Genomic DNA, 19,935 nt, shown 5'->3' with positions numbered 1-19,935 from the left:
ACTTCCTTTGTGCAGCCTGCCTCTGAGTCATTAACACCGAAGTGTGGGAAGCCTGGGACCACAGCGGCTCCCACGTTCCACACTGGCAGGAAGGGAGCGTGTGACTGAGACGTGGCCAGCGGCAGGCAGGTCAGCCAGCTGTGTGTGTGTCAGTGTGTGTGTCGGGTGGGGACAAGTGAATGAGAGTGTGGCTGTCTGCATGAGTTAGAGTTTGCCTGATGTGTCGACATGTGCTGTGAGTGTGAAATCTAACGGTTGAAGCATGCTCCTTCCTTCCTTATTAGTTCACATAATAGAAATGGCAATAAACTGAGAAAATCATGAAATAAAAATTCTATTCTTAGTTCTATTTCATTTTTACTGTCTTGAATCATAACTTAAGGTAGGGCACTTTATAGAGACAATATTAAAGGGAGGCTTAGCAATTCACTCTTGAGCAGCACTTCCTGACAATTAGGTGGAGAAACTCAATTTCAACAAGAAAGACGCCGTAAACCACCATTAAGCAGGTTAGTGGGGCTCATCAGCGGGAAGGATCCATCAACTACAAAAGAGAAAAGACACAAAGTAAATCATAAAAATTCTGGCATAAATGCACGGAGAGTAAATAGAGGAGGGAAGAATGGCATTTGTCACCTGAAACAACAACAACCACCACATCAAAAAGGGAGATTTTAATCTCTAATCTAGTCTAATCTTAAAAGGAGAGTCTGCCTCTCAAACCCAAACTGAGAGCTGCCTCCAATTACACTTTTAGAAACTAACTAGAGAACCACGAGTAAGCATACAGCCTAGGAGCGATGTGATTGTGGGAAAATAAAGTGCTGTGAGGAACTTGGTCAGAGTCTGAAAGTTTTACAGGGAAACAGCGATAGGTATAAAAGGTAGAATTGGAGAAATATGATGAGAGTTATTAGGATGTCCTGATAATTATGAATTACATCTTAGAAGAAACAAATGCATGTATCAAATCTTCTGCCTCATTATGAGACATGACATTCGCCATTTTGACAATATTACACAGGTGAAAGAAGGAGCTTCCAGAGATGTTTGATGTGTAAATGAAATGACATATATGACTCCAACAGGAGGGAAGCAGCTAAAATACAACAGATCCAGCTGTTTCTTAAGCTGCTGAACTTCAGTTGTGTGAAAGCTGTGGTATTTTGTGTCTCACTAAAAGTGAGTTCTTTATTTTAAAAGACAGTCAGGAAGTCATCACTTCTGTGAGCTGAATGAATAAAGGAAATTCTACAGTACTACTCTGATTTTTTTTTTTTTTCTAGACAGTGTGGCTTCGGTTTTAAAAAACATCTGAACCAATGAGTCATTTTCTCTGTAAATAAAACCTCATTGTAAAGATTTTTCTTTCAGTGTCACACACTTCTAAAATATCCACTGGAGAGTTTTGGAATATGATTATTTATTTAGTACAGAGATTGTAGTACTGTTGGATTTTACAGTTCCTCTGTAAAATCTATTCGAAGCTGGAACATTTAGGGAACAAATGAAAAGTATTCTTATTTATAATTTTATACTATTCTATACGATAAACTCTCAAAATGCACACATCCTGCTGTGGTTGAATCGACAAGCGTAATTTGATCATATTTTTATTTTATATCAACTTCTGTATCTATTATAGTTCCATTGCACTCACAACAATTATTTCTTACATTATTGCAACAGTATTCATGTTAAAACAAACACAACCTCTGTGATAAGAAGAAGAAAACACTTTTTGTACCCTAAAACACTTCATTTAGTGGCAAAACTAAAAGTGAGAGTAACTGTGATGTAAAAAAAAAATGTTTCTTTTGCACACAAACCAGTACACTTGGTGATGGAACAGACAGTTTACTACAAGAAGCCCACAAAGATAAAAGATCTTCACTGTCCCCTTTCTTTGCAAATTTTGGTATGTGGACCAAAACTCCTTTTTCACTAAGCAAATGGGATTTTGCTACCAAAACTTGCAGAGAAACTCTTTTTCGTTTCATCTTTGACACGTCCCAACTGTTGCACAGCTCCACAAGTTGAAGTCTGCCGCCTCTAACAGTGGAAGTGGCTGCATGTTGATCTTTTCTAACAGTTGGCCCTCTGTAACACCCACGTGTGCCTGTTGGCGGAGGCACTTTGTCTTCAATTACGTGGCGGTGGAGTTGACAAGAGACAGCGGCATGCTTCCCTCCGGGGTCACCACTTTCCCATATCAGCACAAGTGCCGGGTCAGTCTCTCAGCTACACCCCCCTACCCACTCCACCCTGGGCTCTTTCTCTCGCGGTCTATTCCTCCACCTGCTCCCCAGAGGCACAGTCATTGTCCCCACGGCTATAAACACTTCATTGAGCATGTGGCAGCCCTGCGCTCCCCAAAGCCCTTCCCAGCACTCCCATTGGCCCAGGGACTGTGAGAAACTCCAACAAGCCTAAGACTCACACATTCATATGGAGATTTGGGTGTATAAATACAGGGCAGAGGGAGAGGAGAAGGCAGCTCAGACTCACTGGCTCTTCAGACCGAGCAGAAACGCTCTGTATCAGCAGCAATGGCACCTACTGTTTTTGGACAGCCAAGCAAGGACCACCTGACCCCTGCTCACAAGGTAAATATCTTCTCAATAAAGTCACCCATCTTTCTTGACTTGAATTGAATTTGAGAAATTTAGATAAAGATCTATATTCAAGTGGAATTAACATTTTTTTTTCTTTTGATTTTTTTTAGCTGAGAAAGCCAATGGTGGAAAAATTGCGCAGAGACCGCATCAACACCAGCATCGAGCAGCTTAAATCACTCCTGGGTCCTGAGTTTCTGAGGCAGCAGCCTGACTCCAAGCAGGAGAAAGCGGACATCTTGGAGATGGCCGTGTCATATCTGAGAAGCTGGCAGCAGCAGAAGCAGCAGAGCAGACTGTCCTCTGGCCTCATGACAGCCACTGATGGCTACTCTCATTGTGTCCAGGAGGCAGTCAGCTTCCTGTCCCACAGCGAGGTCCAGACTCAGGCCCACAGGCTGCTCCTCAGCCATTTCCAGGGTCTGCGTGCATCCAGCAGGACCGGTCTCAGTCCTTGCAACCTCTCCCCTCCTGGTTCCCCTCTCCATCAGGTCAACTCCAGCAAGGGTGTGAGCCCGGCCGGTAGCACTCTGTGGAGACCCTGGTAGGATGGAGGCAGTGTGAGCTTCACACAGAGAGAAAACTACGTCTGTGAACGTCATGGACAGAAAGTTGAAGACTCATTGAAGTCTGATGCCTTTTGCTTTGGCAGAAGATTCAGTATAGTAAATTGTTACACTATGTGGTGAAACTGGCACAGTGTGCCTTCATTCCTATGGAAGGACTGAAATGATTCAGGTTTTACTGAATATGTACATCATATGTATAGATATCGCACACTTTCTCTTTTAGAGTGTTTACTCTGTGATTGTGTAAATTGTTCCTGTTGGGAAAACTAATCCTCACTTGTTTATTTTGCAAACATAATCTAATTATATTAACCACACAGGTTTTGAGCTATCAAAGTGTCTGAGACACTGCTTGATTTATGTGTCTATTGTCGATCTCTGATACTGGGTATCTCTGACTGATATGTTCCATCAGCTTTTTGTTGATGAATTAAAAACAAGCCATAAAAGGATCCCATGGATCCACCTTTACTGTAAATCCTATTAGGATTGTCCCAAACAATATATGTTGACTTTTTGTATCCATTATTTGGCCTATGTGTGAATGAACTTTACTGACATTCTTGCTATTAATTGTCCACTTGTGATGTCCATAATAGATGTTATTCATCTTCCAGTGAAAAACCTGGAATTTATACCTTTTATAAAGGCACTTTGTATTGAAATCAATCTTTTCTAAAAGACTCTTCTGTTCTTCTGTTGCTTCCTTGAGAAGTTTCCCTTTGAACATGTGTGAATAAATAAATTGAAAACTTCTTATGAAGTCTTGCAAACATAAACAATTGTAGTGGTCTCACCTTTTTTTTTTTTTTAAACTGTTATTATTGGTGATTGCCGAAATTTTGATTATGAATTATATAGAATGAGTGGATGAAAAATTAATTTTAAGGTAAAGTTTGGATGTTGCTCCATCAAAAAAATTACACTCTTAAATCCAGTTATACCAGATTACTCAACTGAGCAGTTATACTTTATCCAAAGTAATGTTAACTTTTAGGCGTCCACAGCTCCAGCAATTAGCATTCACATTTTTCAATGAATCTGTGTAAATTGTTTCACATAATTACAAAAGAAATCAAGAAATTGAGAAGATATCATTGAGATGTAACAAATTCTGAGAATAGAACTCCAACTGAATGAACATTTTCCTCCTTTACAAAGTAACACCAACTAAATCTTAGAACAAGCATAGAACAAGCAGAGTTTATGTTTTTAACATTTTCGAACACCAAAAATATAACATTGTCTATATTTTATATACAGGTCCAGTAACACTGACTGATGATTCCTTACCTTGAAAGTGTTTGGATTTTTAATGATAATGGCGTTTAATATTTTTCTGTCATTTTTTTGTGTCATTTATCTTAACGTCTAACTTCAGCAAATGAGTTTGAAACACTCATATGTTATAAAAAATTTGATAATAAACAAACATTTTACATAAATTTTAAAAGTATACTTCCCACTCTCATTATAACCAGATTTTTTAAAGATCCGCTATTTCCCACAGGGATCATTAACATCTCATCTTGACTGACTTTGTTGGCGAACAGGTGTTTTAAAAAAGTGAGATAACTGGGTAGGGAGACGCCCCTGCAGGTCACATGTCCCAGATTTCTTCTGTTGTGGTGGTCGTGGTATGACGTCTATTGCTTGAATTATGTCTCAAGTGCTCCTAAAGTCTTTCACAACTATTTGTGTGTGCAGAAGTTGTGGAGAATGTGGCATGCCTGGGACTTTCTCAGGGTCTAGTTTGCCAGGCCAGATGGTCCGGCTGAAGCTGCCCCCCCTCCCCTTCAACAGGAGATCAAACACCGTAGCTAATGTGATGTGTAACAAGACACACTTCTATTGTCCCCATCTCGGGACCAGTGAATAGGCGCAGAGTGTGGGAAACGGGAGATACCACACTCACAGAGCGATGGCTGACGGGAAGCAGCTCTGCGCCGCCTCAGGTCTGAGCGATGGCCTAGACTTTATGGCAGGAATTCAGAGCTCTCAGGCTGCTGGTGGGAGGGGAACTCATCTTCCCACACACTTGAAGACAAAGACCCCCAGCAGCCATGTAGTGCACGCTAACTTTAAGGGGAGGCACAAATTCACACAAACATGTCAGAAATGAACAGCACAGATAGTGAAGCCAAGCGTGGAAGTGACTGGACAGGCTGGCAGTTACTCTAATTTCAAACTAAAATATGAGAGTGATATTGATGTAAATGAAGAGAGGAGGTCTGGAGAAAAGTACAATATATTGAACATTTCTCAGGGTGCTTGTGTTTGGTTTAGATACATGTGATATGGGTGCTTTTATTGACATTTGAATGTCCACAGGTCAAATATCTGTTTGTGGTTCGTAAACTTATCTCAATGAAACTTAGTAGATTTTTACTTTTCACACAGCAGGTTATCAGGCACCTGTTGCACATGAATCATTTAATGGTTCAATCCTTTAAATTAGTCATTTCAAACACTTTTACAAAGACTGAAGGGGTTGAAAATGAATGTTCCTACGCACTGTCTGGGCATATCGTCCTTTACATTTTCTTGATGAGCCCAGACATTTCTGTTGTAGTATTTCTTCTTAATCCAGTTTGTTTTACAATGAATGTAAAACTATTGACTAATAACTTATCAACCCAGACCAAAGCCACAGTGCTCTGTGCCAAGCAAGCAAAACAAGCCAGTGGACTTGATTTTTCCCAGATGGACAGGGACACAGAGTTTCTGTTTGTCCTGCAACAGAAGATCAATTAACATTCCCAACGGAGCTTGGAGGAGAGGCACGGCTTTTGTAGCTCATTTACCCTGATGTTGGAGGCTGGTGGGAAACCAGAGAGACAGATCTACTCACAAGGCCAGTTTCACATCTGGGGCCAGCCACTGATGGAGGCCCTCAGAAGCATACTGCCAGCCCGCTCTTCATGCCATTAACTTGACACTAATTTGACACAGTTCAGTCTGCAGACCCTGAGGGGAAGTCAGGCAAGAACTTGTGATTACAGAACATCTACAGTTTTCAACAGAACTCAGTGACTAAACAATAATCCAAATGTGAACTGTTAAACCAGAAATTATTTGGGATTGGCTAAAAGTTTAGTGGGACAAAACATAGAGAAAGAAACAAACTTATAGGCAGATATATTAACATTAAAGTTACTTTCTTTTACATCAACAATTTTCAGATTCTTAATAAATTATGCCTTTTTAAAAAACATTTCCTGTGTTCATCAGATAAATATATGTAGTGTGTACATTTTGAATTGTAAAATCACACATAATACTTATGAAGGGTTTAAGAGAAAGGAAATGAAATCATTGATCATATTACTTTTCTTGTTAAGAATGCATCGTGCAGTCACTGCTCCTATGGTTTATGATAAAAGGTTCAAATGCGACCGCGCCTTGATTAATCTTAATGACAGAAACAACAGCCTGGAAATGCATTTCCTGATGGGCTTCACTAATGCGCAGGAGATCTTTTGTTGCGCTTCCTTAATTGCACTTCAACGCACGCGGTCTTTGACCCGCACTGGAAGACTCGCGCCAATTGCTTGCTTTCACACGTGCATGAGACACGGGTCAACTGCACCGGTGAGACTCTGTTCAGATAACCCTATCTCCGTGTTTAATCCCCATATCCCCGTAGAAAAACATCGTGTTTTAGGGCCTGAAGACAAGCAGTGACCGGCAGGGCGACATTAGAAAATAAACAGGTGGGAAATTTAATTTAGCCGATAACCTGTATACATCATTCAGTCTGTAGCAAAAGTTTCCAAAAGTAATGTATTCTTCTTGAATAAAACATTTTCAAAGGTCCAAATTGTCATTGCTGGGTTTCAAAGTGTCTTTCCAGGAAGGGAGGTTTTCTTTGAAGAGACAATAAGAGCTCATCTTATATTGTTTTATTGCAGGGAAGCAGTTGGCCCTTGACTGTGGTTACCTCCTTAAAGTGATACACATTTTTCTGTATCACTTCCCCACGTTATTCATCTAACTAATCAAATTCTAACTGTAGCATCATGATAAATTCTCAGATGACCCCTTGATAAAGTGTTAATTACCTGTTGCTTATCTTGGGAAACACGTTAAGCACAGATAAATTCTCTCTGAGTTATTGACATGTCCTCCATTGTTGTGCTGGGAGTCCCACTGGTCAGAGTGTGGGAACCCCAGCCCTGCCTGAGCCACATGGCTTTGTTATGTTAATCACGTAGTATAAATTGAGGAGCAGCTCCTCCAGAGCTCATTGCTCGTAGTGCTGTTCAGAGGAAGCATCTAAGTTCACCTGCCCAAACATGGCCCCATGTTCAAACAGCTACTCCTCCATGCACAATATGAGGATTTCTGAGAAAGACAACATCAAAGTGAGTACAAGGATATTTCTCTCTTTCTTTCTTTTTTAAATCACCTTGTACCCTACGATTTCTGGTATTTCTGGTACGACATGAGCTTACATTTCTGTCTCCTCTTTCACAGTTGAGAAAACCTGTTGTGGAGAAAATGCGCAGGGATCGCATCAACAGCTGCATCGAGCAGCTCAAAATCATCCTGGAGAAGGAGTTTCACAAGCAGGAGCCCAACTCTAAGCTAGAGAAAGCCGACATCTTGGAGATGACAGTGAGCTTCCTGAGGCAGCAGCTGCAGTCAGGCCTCTGTCACAGCAGCCACAACCAGGGCTACTCTCCCTGCTGGAGGGACTCCCTGCATGTCCCCTCTGCAGGCTCCAACACAGAGGTCTCTGTCGCCCCTCTGCAGGGCCTCCTGCAGCAGAACCAGACGCTCCATCAGACCCAGAGAGCAAGCAGTTGCTCCTCAGTCTGCTCCACACTCAGGCCCACCAAACTGCTGGACAGCAGCAGCAGAAGCCCTGTGTGGAGGCCTTGGTAGAAACTCACAAACACTCTGAAACCTGAGGGAAACTGTTCTATCCCTCATTATGTAGGAAATAAATTTCCAGCCTGCTCATTCAGTGTGGGTTTACTTATTGTCTCATCACATTGGTGGACAAGTAAAAGTGATGGGCTCTCACTTGTTTAAGATTGTCCTACTTTGACTCTAATTCTTTCTTTCCTTTGTTTTTAAAGCTGGAGATGATTTTGAGTGATGATAGTTTTGTCAAATCATGTGATCGTTTACTCCAGTGGAGTTTATCTTTGGACTGCTTGATGTAACAGCATATGTATCTGTCATACTGCGTTGAACTGAAAGCTACTGTTGAGAATATTTCTCTTCTGTTATGAATTATGTAAGACAGATTGTATGACTGGGGATGATTTCTTTGTGTTCGTGTGTGCATAAGTGGATGTACTTATTCACACTGTATGACTGGATGAGAATATTGGATGCTGTCACTTTTGGCACTTGAAACTAATTTCTGATGTTTGTATGACAATTAATAAAAAGACACAATCATTGTAAAACACAGAATCCCATTTTCCTCTTAATTGCGGTTTAAATTCTGTCTTGAACTTGATTTTAGAGAAGGTCATGAGATGTTTGATCCAGATATCCAGCCTATTTCCACAGAGTACATACACTATATATCTGTCATGGTTTGAAATACTAATGAAGACATTTGCAGGTGGGAAAATGTAGAACATTTATAGAATATATATTAAGAACAGCTTTTACATGAGCTGAGTTTCATTCTGTTTCAAACTTAAAAGGCAAATATTCTACTTCCTACAAATATTTGACAGCTCAAGTTACTGGTTATTTTTAGGATAAAGAGTTTATATCATTCATGATATCACAATCTTTTAAATACGAAAGCTAAATATTTCTGAATCTTAAACCACTTGTTTGCAATCTTTTGGCTTCTCACATCTTACAAAATTTAGTCAAGATGATGTTTCATATCTGTGTCAAGAGCTTCACCAAAGAGAGATTTTTCCTTTATCCCATGAGTTGAAGTCCTCATCAAGTAGGAAAAACAAGTACAAACCTATACACAAATGTTTCCTAAATTTTTTGTGGACTTTACATGGGGCAGAAGAGGAAGTCAGGAGGGACTGGTCTGCCAACCTGAGGGTCGGTGGTTAGACTCCCGGCTTCCCCAGACCACATGTTGAAGTATCCTTGGACAAGACCCTGAGACCCCCGTTGCCTCTGATGCATCTACTGGTGTGTGAATGTGTGGGATCGAGAAAGAAAAGCAGTGCATAGACTGTAATATTGTATTATGAGTGTGTGTGGATGAGTAAATATGGCTTGTAGTATAAATAATGCTGTGAGTGATCAGCTAGACCAGAAAAGCGCTTTCTGAAACCAACCAAACGATGACCTTAGACAAATGTGATGATTTAAATGATGAGAACCTACTTTTTGTCCCAGATTTGAGCAAATCCCTACAAATGTGACAGTGTAAAGTTGTATCTGCACTGTCACATATTTTTTATTTACATTACTTTTTTAAAATATTGAATTCACAATTAATTCATAAACACAAAATTTAAAGAAAAGATTGGGAATTTTATTAACATCCAGTTTGAAGTTGTTAACATTTTGTGAATCTTTTAACTATCAAATTAGTTCAAAGCACAGCATTTACTGACAACATAATGCATCATAATAAAAAACACAAGATACATAAGATACTGCATAGGAGCTGCTGTCTCACGGCATTTTGTCATATACATCCTTTATCAAAGGCAAATACAACATCACTTTAAAGATTGGACACACCTATTGGTTCATTTTAAATGAATAAGGGTGCTAAAACTTTAAAATGGAACTGTAGGTCTCAATCCTAGACTGTGTAGTCACAACAGACATGCTCTATAAAAAAAGTTCTTTCAAACATGATGAGAAGACATAAATGCTAACCTGCAGAATGCGTTTGATTTAATTTCCTTCATTTACTCAAAGGAACCAAATGTAGAACTGTGAACATAAGTCATGAACATATAAGTAAGGCTGTGAAATCTGAAAAAAAGCTGTTAGAATATCTATTACAAATCTTCTCATTGACGCCATGAAACACTAAAAACACTCAGTGACACACTGAATGAGCAGGCTGGAAATACATTTCCTACATAATGAGGGATAGAACAGTTTCCCTCAGGTTTCAGAGTGTTTATGAGTTTTCTACCAAGGCCTCCACACTGGGCTTCTGCTGCTGCTGTCCAGCAGTTTGGTGGGCCTGAGTGTGGAGCAGACTGAGGAGCAACTGCTTGCTCTCTGGGTCTGATGGAGCGTCTGGTTCTGCAGCAGAAGGCCCTGCAGAGGGGCGACAGAGACCTCTGTGTTGGAGCCTGCAGAGGGGACATGCAGGGAGTCCCTCCAGCAGGGAGAGTAGCCCTGGTTGTGGCTGCTGTGACAGAGGCCTGACTGCAGCTGCTGCCTCAGGAAGCTCACTGTCATCTCCAGGATGTCGGCTTTCTCTAGCTTAGAGTTGGGCTCCTGCTTGTGAAACTCCTTCTCCAGGATGATTTTGAGCTGCTCGATGCAGCTGTTGATGCGATCCCTGCGCATTTTCTCCACAACAGGTTTTCTCACCTGAGGAAGAGGAGACAGGGGACAGAGAGGTAACATCACGATTCAAGTCTGCAACAAACACTCAAACAGTTTTACAGTTCAAGCAGAAAAAGATCTGAACAAAAAGAATAACCTGTAATACTCACTTTGAGGATGTCTTTCTCTAACATCCAGGTGTGGTGATCGCTGAAGTGTTTGGTGGTGCAGGGAGTCATCTGTGTGGAGGTGGAGTGAGCTGCTTCGTCAGGATGTCAGCTCTAATATCGCTGAAGGAGCGTCTCTTCAATTTATAGTGTGGAATTAGCATAACAAAGCCATGCAGCTCAGGCAGGGCTGGGACTTGCATCACTCGCAGGAACATCAATAACTAAGAGGTGAAGCTGTCGTAAGCTGGCCACTAAAGATAAAACCATTTCCATACAATATGTCAGGCTAAGAATAATGTGCTGTGCACCTCTTATCAGGAGCTGTTGCTTATCTCAGTCTCCAGTCACTCAGGGGAACATGCATCGCAGTCCCTGATGTCCATCCTGGGAATAATTAAACATTGCTTATTGGATTAATCGTATCAAGGGAAAAGGAACTGATGAAAGGAAGAATATGATAGATTCAATTGCTACTGTGCAACCAAACCATATTTCCAACTTTATATTAAATAAATAGTGGCACGTTTGTTCCTATCAAATTCTTTGCAAAATATCTCAAAATCTTTTCATAAATCTTCGACTGTCAAATGGGTACCACACATTGTAAATGAGGTTCATCTGAGTGAGACCGAACTTGTGATTTTGTGAGAGCTTTTGTGAATAAACAGCAATATTTAACTCTGCTGATGTTCTTGTGACTTTAATTTTGTGTTGGATTTAGAGCAACAGAGAGCCCAACCAAACACTGATTTCTGTGAATGCCAAACAGCAGAGATAGAATAACAAATCATTCATTCAATGACAAGCAGGTACAGAGGTAATCTGGTCTGGTCTCATTAAAAGGTCTAACTTTTATGTTGGAACGTCTTGGATCTCCCGATACGGTTGTTGGAGTGGAACCTCGACTCATGATGTTGTGCAAAGCTGAAGTCTCACGAGGTGGAAAAAAAAATTCTGCAACTTTGAAATATTCCACAATGAGAAATGAGATTTTTTATGATTCAGATGTGAAATAAGACTCCTGAATTCCAGGGCGTCTTGCTCTGCTCCTTTGTGCCTGCGACAATAAAACCGCTGCTTGTTCAGCCATGGCACACTTCGATTGTTGACGGAGGGTATTAGACTGTGAGTGGACAGAGAGACTGTGGGAAAGCCGAGCTCGGACTCTACTCACACATCTACTGGTCAATAGTGCTGACCTCCCAGTTACAAAAGGCCCTTTCATCTCTCCTCTCAAACAACAGCCAACAGCAGCAGCGCTTGTGCGCGTGTAGCTGCGTGCGCGCACACACACACACAGACACAGACACAGACACACACACACACACACACACACACACACACGCACACACACAGAGACACACAGACAGACCAATTGTGTATCTATTTGATATGCAAAGAGATGTTGCGTCACATTGAGTCAATAAAATAGAATACTATTTTTTATGAAAGCTAAAAATTATATTTCTAAACTGCATAAACATCTAAAAAACAACACAAAGAACAGCAGATTCATTGTCTTGATTTTATAGACACAGTGAGGATTTTTACCAGTCTTTTTTTTTTATTGTTATAAAAAACCTGCAGGTGTCACCCTCTCCAAAACATGCAAAAATATTAAGTTACAATACAATTATAGATCAATCTATTCTCACAAATGTAAGCTAATTAATTTAGTTGCCTTAACTTATTATGAGGTGCTAAACTATGTTGTTATTGAGTGTTTAGTTTATAAAAATCTAAACAAAGATCAGCTGAGGAGATCTGTTTGTCAGCTTAATTTAATGTGACTGGGTGGAGACGTGGAGCACAACCAAGTGAGGGAACTACCAGTTATTTATGTAGAACAATTAAACTGTGAAACTGTTTTCAGTTTAAGAAGTTGCATAAAATTGGCACAGACAGGCTTAAAGATTTTATTTTCATTTCTATGAACAATAATCTACTTTTGTGACACGAGTTTAAGGCAACTTTATTTGTACACAGACAATTAACATTTTAAAATCTGATCAATTCGGAGGTGAACCTAAACTATTACTGCACCCCACAGGCATTTGTCATTCAGACCCTACTATTTGTTCATGGTGTACATTTGAATGCAGTTCTGGAAATGCGCTGCCGTGTTCATTTGTGGCCTCAAGACGATAATGTACATTTTGGGGACGAAGTATCCTCCAATGAAGGCCAGAACACTGAGGAGTGTGGCAAACACCTGCGCAGCCATGGTGAACGTTTCTCTGTTGATGAGGTACAGGGTGAAAAAGCTTATCCAGGAGATCATGTACACCATGAGGCTGAAGGTGACACACTTGGCCTCGTTGTAGTTGGCCGGCAAGTCTTTGCCCATGTAACTGAAAGAGAAGCAGAGCACGCTGAGCAGCGACACATATGCCAGCTCAATGCCTGAGCCTATCGAGAGGGTTTTGCTGCACTCCAACACAATTTTGTCTGAGTAGAATTCAAGATCCTGGGAAGGCTGCGGAGTGTCGAGGGACACTCGGAGCACAGATATAAACAAGATGGTGACAGACACTACAAAGATGGTGATCTCCGGCCCACCTTTTTTGGTCCACTTGTCATAGATGGGCGGCAGCTTGGATGCAAATTTAAAAATGCAGACGACCTGAAGGGAGCGCACAGTAATGCATGCCAGGCACACAGAGAAGCTGATGGTGAACAGAGGCTGCTTGAGGATGCAGGCCAGCAGAGACGGCTGGCCAAAATGACACAAAGTGCTCAAGGCAGCAGCAGTTAGGGCTGCCAGCATCAGGAGGCAGGTGCGGCCTCCGGCAGACTTGCCCACTGGTGTGTTCAGGTTGAGCAGGAGGATTATTGCGGTGCTGGAGGTCAAGAGGAGGCAGGTGGCCAAAAAGAAGAGCAGGGCAATGGAGAGGGGATTGTCCCAGGCCAGCAGCAGCACAGTTCTGTTCAGACACTGCTCGCTTTTTGGAGGAGCCCACTGCTCCGGTGGACACGACTGGCATTCTGTCAGCTCTAATAAAGAGAAAAGTAAAGATCACTTTTCTTTCTTTCTTTCTTTCTTTCTTTCTTTCTTTCTTTCTTTCTTTCTTTCTTTCTTTCTTTCTTTCTTTCTTTCTTTCTTTCTTTCTTTCTTTCTTTCTTTCTTTCCTCTGACTGTTTGACCTCAGCATCACATCCTGTACCCTGAGTATTCTGCGCCACCTGCTGGTCAACTACACACAAAACAATAATTTTGTTCACAATGTTAACGTGGGCTGAAACTTTCAAGAGGAAGTTTTAAATAGAGAACTGTATAGTTACCAATATTATTTTAGTTATTAAGATAAGAGACACCACAAGTGAAACATTTATATTTACGACAAAACGTTCCAAGTTAAATTCTTACATTAAATAATTTCATTTGTTTCTGCACGTTGGTTGAAGCCAAGTTAAAATCTATTGGTAAATTTTGCTCTTACCACTAGATTAATCAGAAGATATTATGAACATCAAAAAATCTATTCTTGTCTTGTCCTGTAATATTTAGCAATTTAATATTTTTGTGCTCTGATCTGAGTTTTGAAGTGGAACTTTAGAGTCTTCTTGCATCAGAGTTAATAGACAGTACAGTTAAATTATTACTCTTATCTAAAAAAAAAAACCTCTTCACCTGTCCTCTCCTTATCTATTCTTTAAAAAAAATTCTGATGCTGGGTTCCTTCTGTTTCCCTGCGCATCTTTATTTATTTACCACTTTTATTGAGGAACGTGGCAGCAGGACAGGCCTGGCAGTCAAAGCAACACACGTGTTGCCCGGTCAGCAGCTTCTTGTGGCCTTTTGGGCAGGGTGGAGAGCAGACGGAGAGCGGCACCTACGACAGGGTTTGAAAGAATAGAGGAAGAAAATTTGTAACAATCCCCTGACAACAAATGACAGCAATTCAAGTTTTTTTTCTTTTAAATAACTTTTTAAACACTGCTAATTTTAATTTGTCACTTTATTTTAACCAAAAAATGACAACAGCTTGTTGCTCTTACTGATTTTGAGTCTCCTTTGCCGTGCCACTCAATCTGATCAGCATCCACAGTGAGCGTAATGGGATCCGGCGTGAAGGAGCCCACTACTCTGAGAGACCACTCCGTCCCCCTCCAAACCCAGGAAACAATATCATATCCTGTGGGTGGGTCACCATTAACATCAAAGTACACAGAGGAGTTGCCCAGAGAGAATCGCACCTGCTTAAGCAATGGCAGAAGCTGACATGGAGAGGAAAAAAGAGATATCAGTGCCTGACAGAAGTGGTCATTGATTGGCAAAAAAGAAAGTTTACTTCAGTTCACCTCGTGTGGATTCACACTTCTCTTGCTGCACTCTCCAGAATCACAACCAAGTGCTTGATGCAGGGCATGAGCCATGGCATACACCGCTTTGTATACATTAAAGGAAGAGGTGGTGTCATATCTATCCATGGAGTAATTCTTGCTGGCGAGAGTGTATACGTCTGTGCTCTGTAGACAGTCATTGCCATTGTTTATGGTAACATTCAAGTCTTCTTTGGTGTGCTGGACTGACGCCTCAACTACCTTTTTCTGAAAATCTCCAAACCTAGAGATAGATGCATATTTGACAGACACTCCGATCACAGTCCCGATGGTGTGAATCCCAGGAATTCCTGAAATAAGAGTAGAGGGTGACCAGTCCTCTGTCCCAATCCACACCTTATCTGTTATGTTTCTTTCCAGGACAAAAGGGAGGAAGCCATAGAGCTTCGTGTTGCTGGAGAATACCACGATGGTGTTCACTTTAGTTTTCAGTATGTTCTCCACCATGTTCCTCATGGTCTTGACTGTGTCATCACTGGCCTTGGGGATAATTCCTTGGTAGGAAATGCAGATGCCAGAGTTTGCTGCTTGCTCTGTTAGGCTCTGCATGCCTTGTAGTCCGTAATCATTGTCACTGCCCAAGAGAGCAATCCAGGTCCAGTTAAATCGAACCAGGAGCTGGATCATAGCTGTCACCTGGTTCTTGTCACTGGGGATTGTGCGGAAGAAAGCTGGATAGAGGAGCTTGTTGCTCAGCATTTCATTTGATGCTTCATAGGAGATCTACAATTAGCAATTGGGATGTGAAGAATTCATTAATGCTGTATATATGCCTTTGAATAAAATATGGAACATTTCAAGGATATGACAAAAGCGTTCCAGTTAGTATCTTACCTGTGGTATAAGATAGGACCCCAGTAAAACGGCAGGGGTGAAACTCTTGCTGCTGCTGTCTGGGCCAATCACAGCCACTGCTTTTTGAGCTTTGCTGGTGTTTAGGTGTGTGTGTCCCTCTACCTGAGGCGCAGCGGGGTTCTGGTACTGCTGCTTAAGCAGGTCAAATGTTGCCAGGACACTGGCTGGGATCGAGCAGATGTCATACATCTGATAGCCGAGCTTCACCCCTGGCAAGAGACGCTGCGGACCGGTGCCGTTGTTGATTTCTTCCACAGCAAATCTCATGGCTTGCATTAAGTGAAATGCATGCTTGTTGGGTCTTCCTCTGAAATAGATTTCATTCGACATATAATAGGTTGAATTTTTATTTTATTTTAAAGCCAGACTATTACTTGATCATTGGTACTGGAAGTTAAAAAACTTACTGATCACATGGAACCAAAGCAGGCAAACCATCATTTGGTGCATCAGTGTAGTGGAGAGGAAAGAGTCCAGCAAAAGAGTAATCACCCTGTAATTGCATCCCCTGTCCCTGAGAGGTATAATCCAGTTCCCCTGCAGTTAACTGTGGCATCAGCAGGCCTAGGTATAGAAATAAAGTAGGAAACATACTTCACCTTCAGCCTTCCGAGCTCAGTGGGGTTTGTGATAATGGATCAGAAGCTGTTTTTAAGTGTGTGGACTTACAGAGGGAGGGGGTTTTGCATCTTTCCGGAGAATGCTGGTTTAGAGAAAACTCTTTGCATATCTTATTTGTTTGTGTCAGTGTAGTGTTACCTTCCATTAACGTGAGTTGCATAAAACCCTAAAAGGTAATTAATTTACCAAAAAGTGATAGACACCTTTAGATAAGTGCAAACATAAACTGGCATAAAGTGTCATTACTGGCATTAGCTTTATAGGTTTTGAAGATTAAATTTCAGTTTGTTGAGGATGTTTTAAGAATCTAACCTGAACAGGATGTTTTTAATGTAATTAACATCTAATCCATTAGGATCTTCAGAATAGCACTTTATTATTTTGGTGTATCCAAATGAAACTGTCAGTGTTCAAATGTCTATCGACTCCTTTACCTGATAATCTTATCATATTGCATTTATGTAGTCTTTTAAGAATTTAATGAAAAATGCTAAGATTTCATCTGGAGACCTTCGTGAGGCCCATTTTGGGCTAATTTGGCAAAAAGCCTGATTAGTGAGGGATATTGTGATTTCAATTAGACGTACTTGCATACTCACTTGACATGAAGTGACGTTGAGGCGAACGTGAACATGAAGTGTTGTGAGGGAAAAATCAACAGAGGGATAAAAAGCTTGATGGAAACTTTTTCTTGGAACTTTTATTAGCAATGAGATTCTTCACGCAAAGGTGTCAACACTGTAATGACTCTCAGACAGGCAAACATGCTTCCACCTCTGTCATGTAAAAGGGTTTTAAGCTTATAATGCTAATGCTGTCTGCTCAGCAGTGTTGTTTATCCCCTGCTTTTGGTTTCATTCATTCACCAGGAGGCCTTTTTACCGTACTTCTCTGCTTTCTTCTGTGCTACTGTTCAGTGTTATTGGTTTATCTTTCATTCATCTTTTAATGGATAATTTAGCATTGGGTCAAAGACCAACAGTTCCATTGGCACATTCAGAGTGATGTTGATTAATATGATTGATATGCACTGACTCTGATAAAAAACACAGAAACATATAAAGATTTGAATAAACAAACTGTAATAGAAGGGTTCCAGGTTCAACTCCCAGCTGGGGCCTTTCTGTGTGGAGTTTGCATGTTCTCCCCGTGTATGCGTGGGTTCTTTCTGGGTACTCCGGCATCCTCCTACTGTCCAAAAACATGCATGTTAGGTGAATTGGGATAGGCTCCAGCCCCCCCTGCGACCCGACCGACGGATTAAGCGGGTATAGAAAATGGATGGATGGATGGATACTGTAATGGAGTAAAAAAGTTAAAATCTGATAACTACAATTAATTTGATAAATGATAAAAGGTTAGAATAAATGACACATTACAAAAGAATGAATGAAGAATCTATTTTGTAAAATTGTGCAAATATGCATAAATGTTGTTCATCAAGCCGTCTCACTTAGGGAACCTATTGGTAGATGTTGCTACTGTCTGTGCTGCCAACTGACCACTGTCAGTCCAAGCTCACTGACCCACTAATAATGAACAAAACGTTCACTAGTTATTAGCTACAAAGGTTTTTCTGCTTAAATGAGTAACAATTTGTCGTGAAAAAGGCCTGTAAAGGTGTGGCTCAATTTGTATATTGGCTGATACTTGAGCCTCAATCTGCCAAACACACCTGTTGTACAAACATACAATTTGCCTGATGTACACCTGCATCCCGATCCCAAACCCACTGTTTTGACTGGAATAGTGTGTATTTTGTAAACCACAGTATCGTGAAGGCAAACGCCCATGAAAATGAGTTTGTCTGTTCAACCACAGAATTTTGAGTGAAAATATTTGCATCGTGAATGCTTTCCCACAGAACAGGTGTTTTGTAATAAGCAGATGTGGCAAGCATCTGACTTTATTACCTTTTTTTTTTGTCCAGCAGGTTTAGATAAAACATCTTCAACGAAGCAACAACACGTTTCCCCATCAGTGACAGTATAATGTTAGAAAAAGTAAAGAGACATGTTGACTCCTTTACAGCAGGAAAAGTGTAAAATGTAACAACAATTATGACAACTCCTCTCTGTGGGGACCTAGTGATGTTTAAAAAAAAAGTGGCCATTGTATCTCCTTGTTTCCTGTTAGAATATATCAAAGCATAGGCTGTCTACTCTGGGTCTGTTTCTAAACACACTGAATGTCTGAAAGGAGATACTAATTGTGGCATATCATATTTGGTTTTAAGATCTCTGCAATTTTTCCCTTCATCTGTTCTGTTGTCGTTTTCAATTAGATGTGTTAGATGTGGTGATTTTGAGGCAATCATTTTTGATTTAGCATTTATTGTTACAGTTCATGAGTTCATGTTCATGATATTTCAACAGAACCCTGATCAGGACTCCTAACTACTTGGGAAAATGATATTAAAAGCTCTTATTGACAGTTTCAACATGCTGTTTAAAGTTTTTAGTCAATCTAAATCTCACAGACTAAAAGCAACCCGAGGAAAACCGTTTATGCGCTCCACTTTCATGTTCATCACTCAAAAACCGTTTAGTGTTTATCACTCCAATTTATTTGTTTACATTTAGAATCAATTAATAAAAAAGAGGAAAACTTTAAAAAGGTTAAAGAGACCTAAAATACAAAAAAAATGTTGCTTTGGATTTAATATTTCTATTGACTGTATTAATACATTCTTCGGTGGTAAATTCTCTTTTAACCTATGTTTGATGTTTAGCTTAATTCACCAAATTATTTGCGTAACTTGTTTGTTTATTTTCTTTTATTACACAAAACATAAGAAAATATAGAAGTATTTTTCAAAAGTCAGATGCAAGGAGCATTAATGTTAAGATAAGCATCCAGTGCCCTGAATGAGCAATAACTAACTATGAGAAAAAATACTTTCAAGTAGAATTTCATCATCTACGGTACATAGTTTCTTTAAAAGATTCAGGGAATCCAGAGAGGTCTCTGTTTACAAGGAACCAGGCTGAAAACCAGTAAAGAGCGGATGTGATCATCAGGCCCAGGCAGGATTCAGCACTGCAGCGACAAATGTAAGAAAAAAATAACAAAGTCAGCATGTAAACAGTGAGATCATTGAAGAAGAACTAAGACAAAGTGGAAAACTGTCATGTTGTGTGAAGAGTCAGAATTTTAAATTATTTTGGGAAATAAAGAGTCCTCTGGGATTATCAGCACACAGTTAAGAAGCCAGTATCTGTGTTGGAAGCACATATGCCGCAGCACTAAAATGATCAAATAATCTTTACAGGAATTTTGGAGCAACATATATTGCAATCTACACAACAT

The 19,935-nt window shown here is 40.4% G+C and overlaps 4 protein-coding genes across 4 annotated transcripts; 2 read left to right on the top strand and 2 right to left on the bottom strand.

The window, feature by feature from the left end:
* Window positions 1–2,448: 2,448 nt before the first annotated feature.
* LOC142390225 (transcription factor HES-5-like) lies at window positions 2,449–3,949 on the top strand. The gene is given in 3 exon segments (XM_075475621.1): window positions 2,449–2,500; window positions 2,503–2,606; window positions 2,726–3,949. Coding segments are annotated over 3 exon segments (594 nt in total). The 3' UTR covers window positions 3,164–3,949.
* Window positions 3,950–7,447: 3,498 nt separating this feature from the next.
* her12 (hairy-related 12) lies at window positions 7,448–8,584 on the top strand. Its single transcript, XM_075475620.1, has 2 exons — window positions 7,448–7,548; window positions 7,661–8,584. The coding sequence occupies exons 1-2, from the start codon at window positions 7,480–7,482 to the stop codon at window positions 8,069–8,071; spliced, it is 480 nt and encodes a 159-aa protein (XP_075331735.1). The 5' UTR covers window positions 7,448–7,479; the 3' UTR covers window positions 8,072–8,584.
* Window positions 8,585–10,187: 1,603 nt separating this feature from the next.
* LOC142390108 (transcription factor HES-5-like) lies at window positions 10,188–10,875 on the bottom strand. Its single transcript, XM_075475476.1, has 2 exons — window positions 10,807–10,875; window positions 10,188–10,681 (listed from the first exon to the last, which is right to left on the bottom strand). The coding sequence occupies exons 1-2, from the start codon at window positions 10,873–10,875 to the stop codon at window positions 10,271–10,273; spliced, it is 480 nt and encodes a 159-aa protein (XP_075331591.1). The 3' UTR covers window positions 10,188–10,270.
* A 2,002-nt stretch (window positions 10,876–12,877) lies between these two features.
* Window positions 12,878–16,597, bottom strand: tas1r1 (taste receptor, type 1, member 1). Its single transcript, XM_075475619.1, has 6 exons — window positions 16,413–16,597; window positions 15,985–16,312; window positions 15,109–15,873; window positions 14,806–15,024; window positions 14,519–14,639; window positions 12,878–13,800 (listed from the first exon to the last, which is right to left on the bottom strand). Exons 1-6 carry the CDS (start codon window positions 16,595–16,597, stop codon window positions 12,878–12,880), a joined length of 2,541 nt encoding a protein of 846 aa, XP_075331734.1.
* Window positions 16,598–19,935: the final 3,338 nt, after the last annotated feature.

This window comes from Odontesthes bonariensis, chromosome 10, assembly GCF_027942865.1.
Source record: "Odontesthes bonariensis isolate fOdoBon6 chromosome 10, fOdoBon6.hap1, whole genome shotgun sequence".
Lineage (NCBI taxonomy): Eukaryota > Metazoa > Chordata > Actinopteri > Atheriniformes > Atherinopsidae > Odontesthes > Odontesthes bonariensis.
The sequence above is the reverse complement of the archived record's forward strand: the minus strand, read 5'-3'. Positions and strand labels throughout refer to the sequence as shown.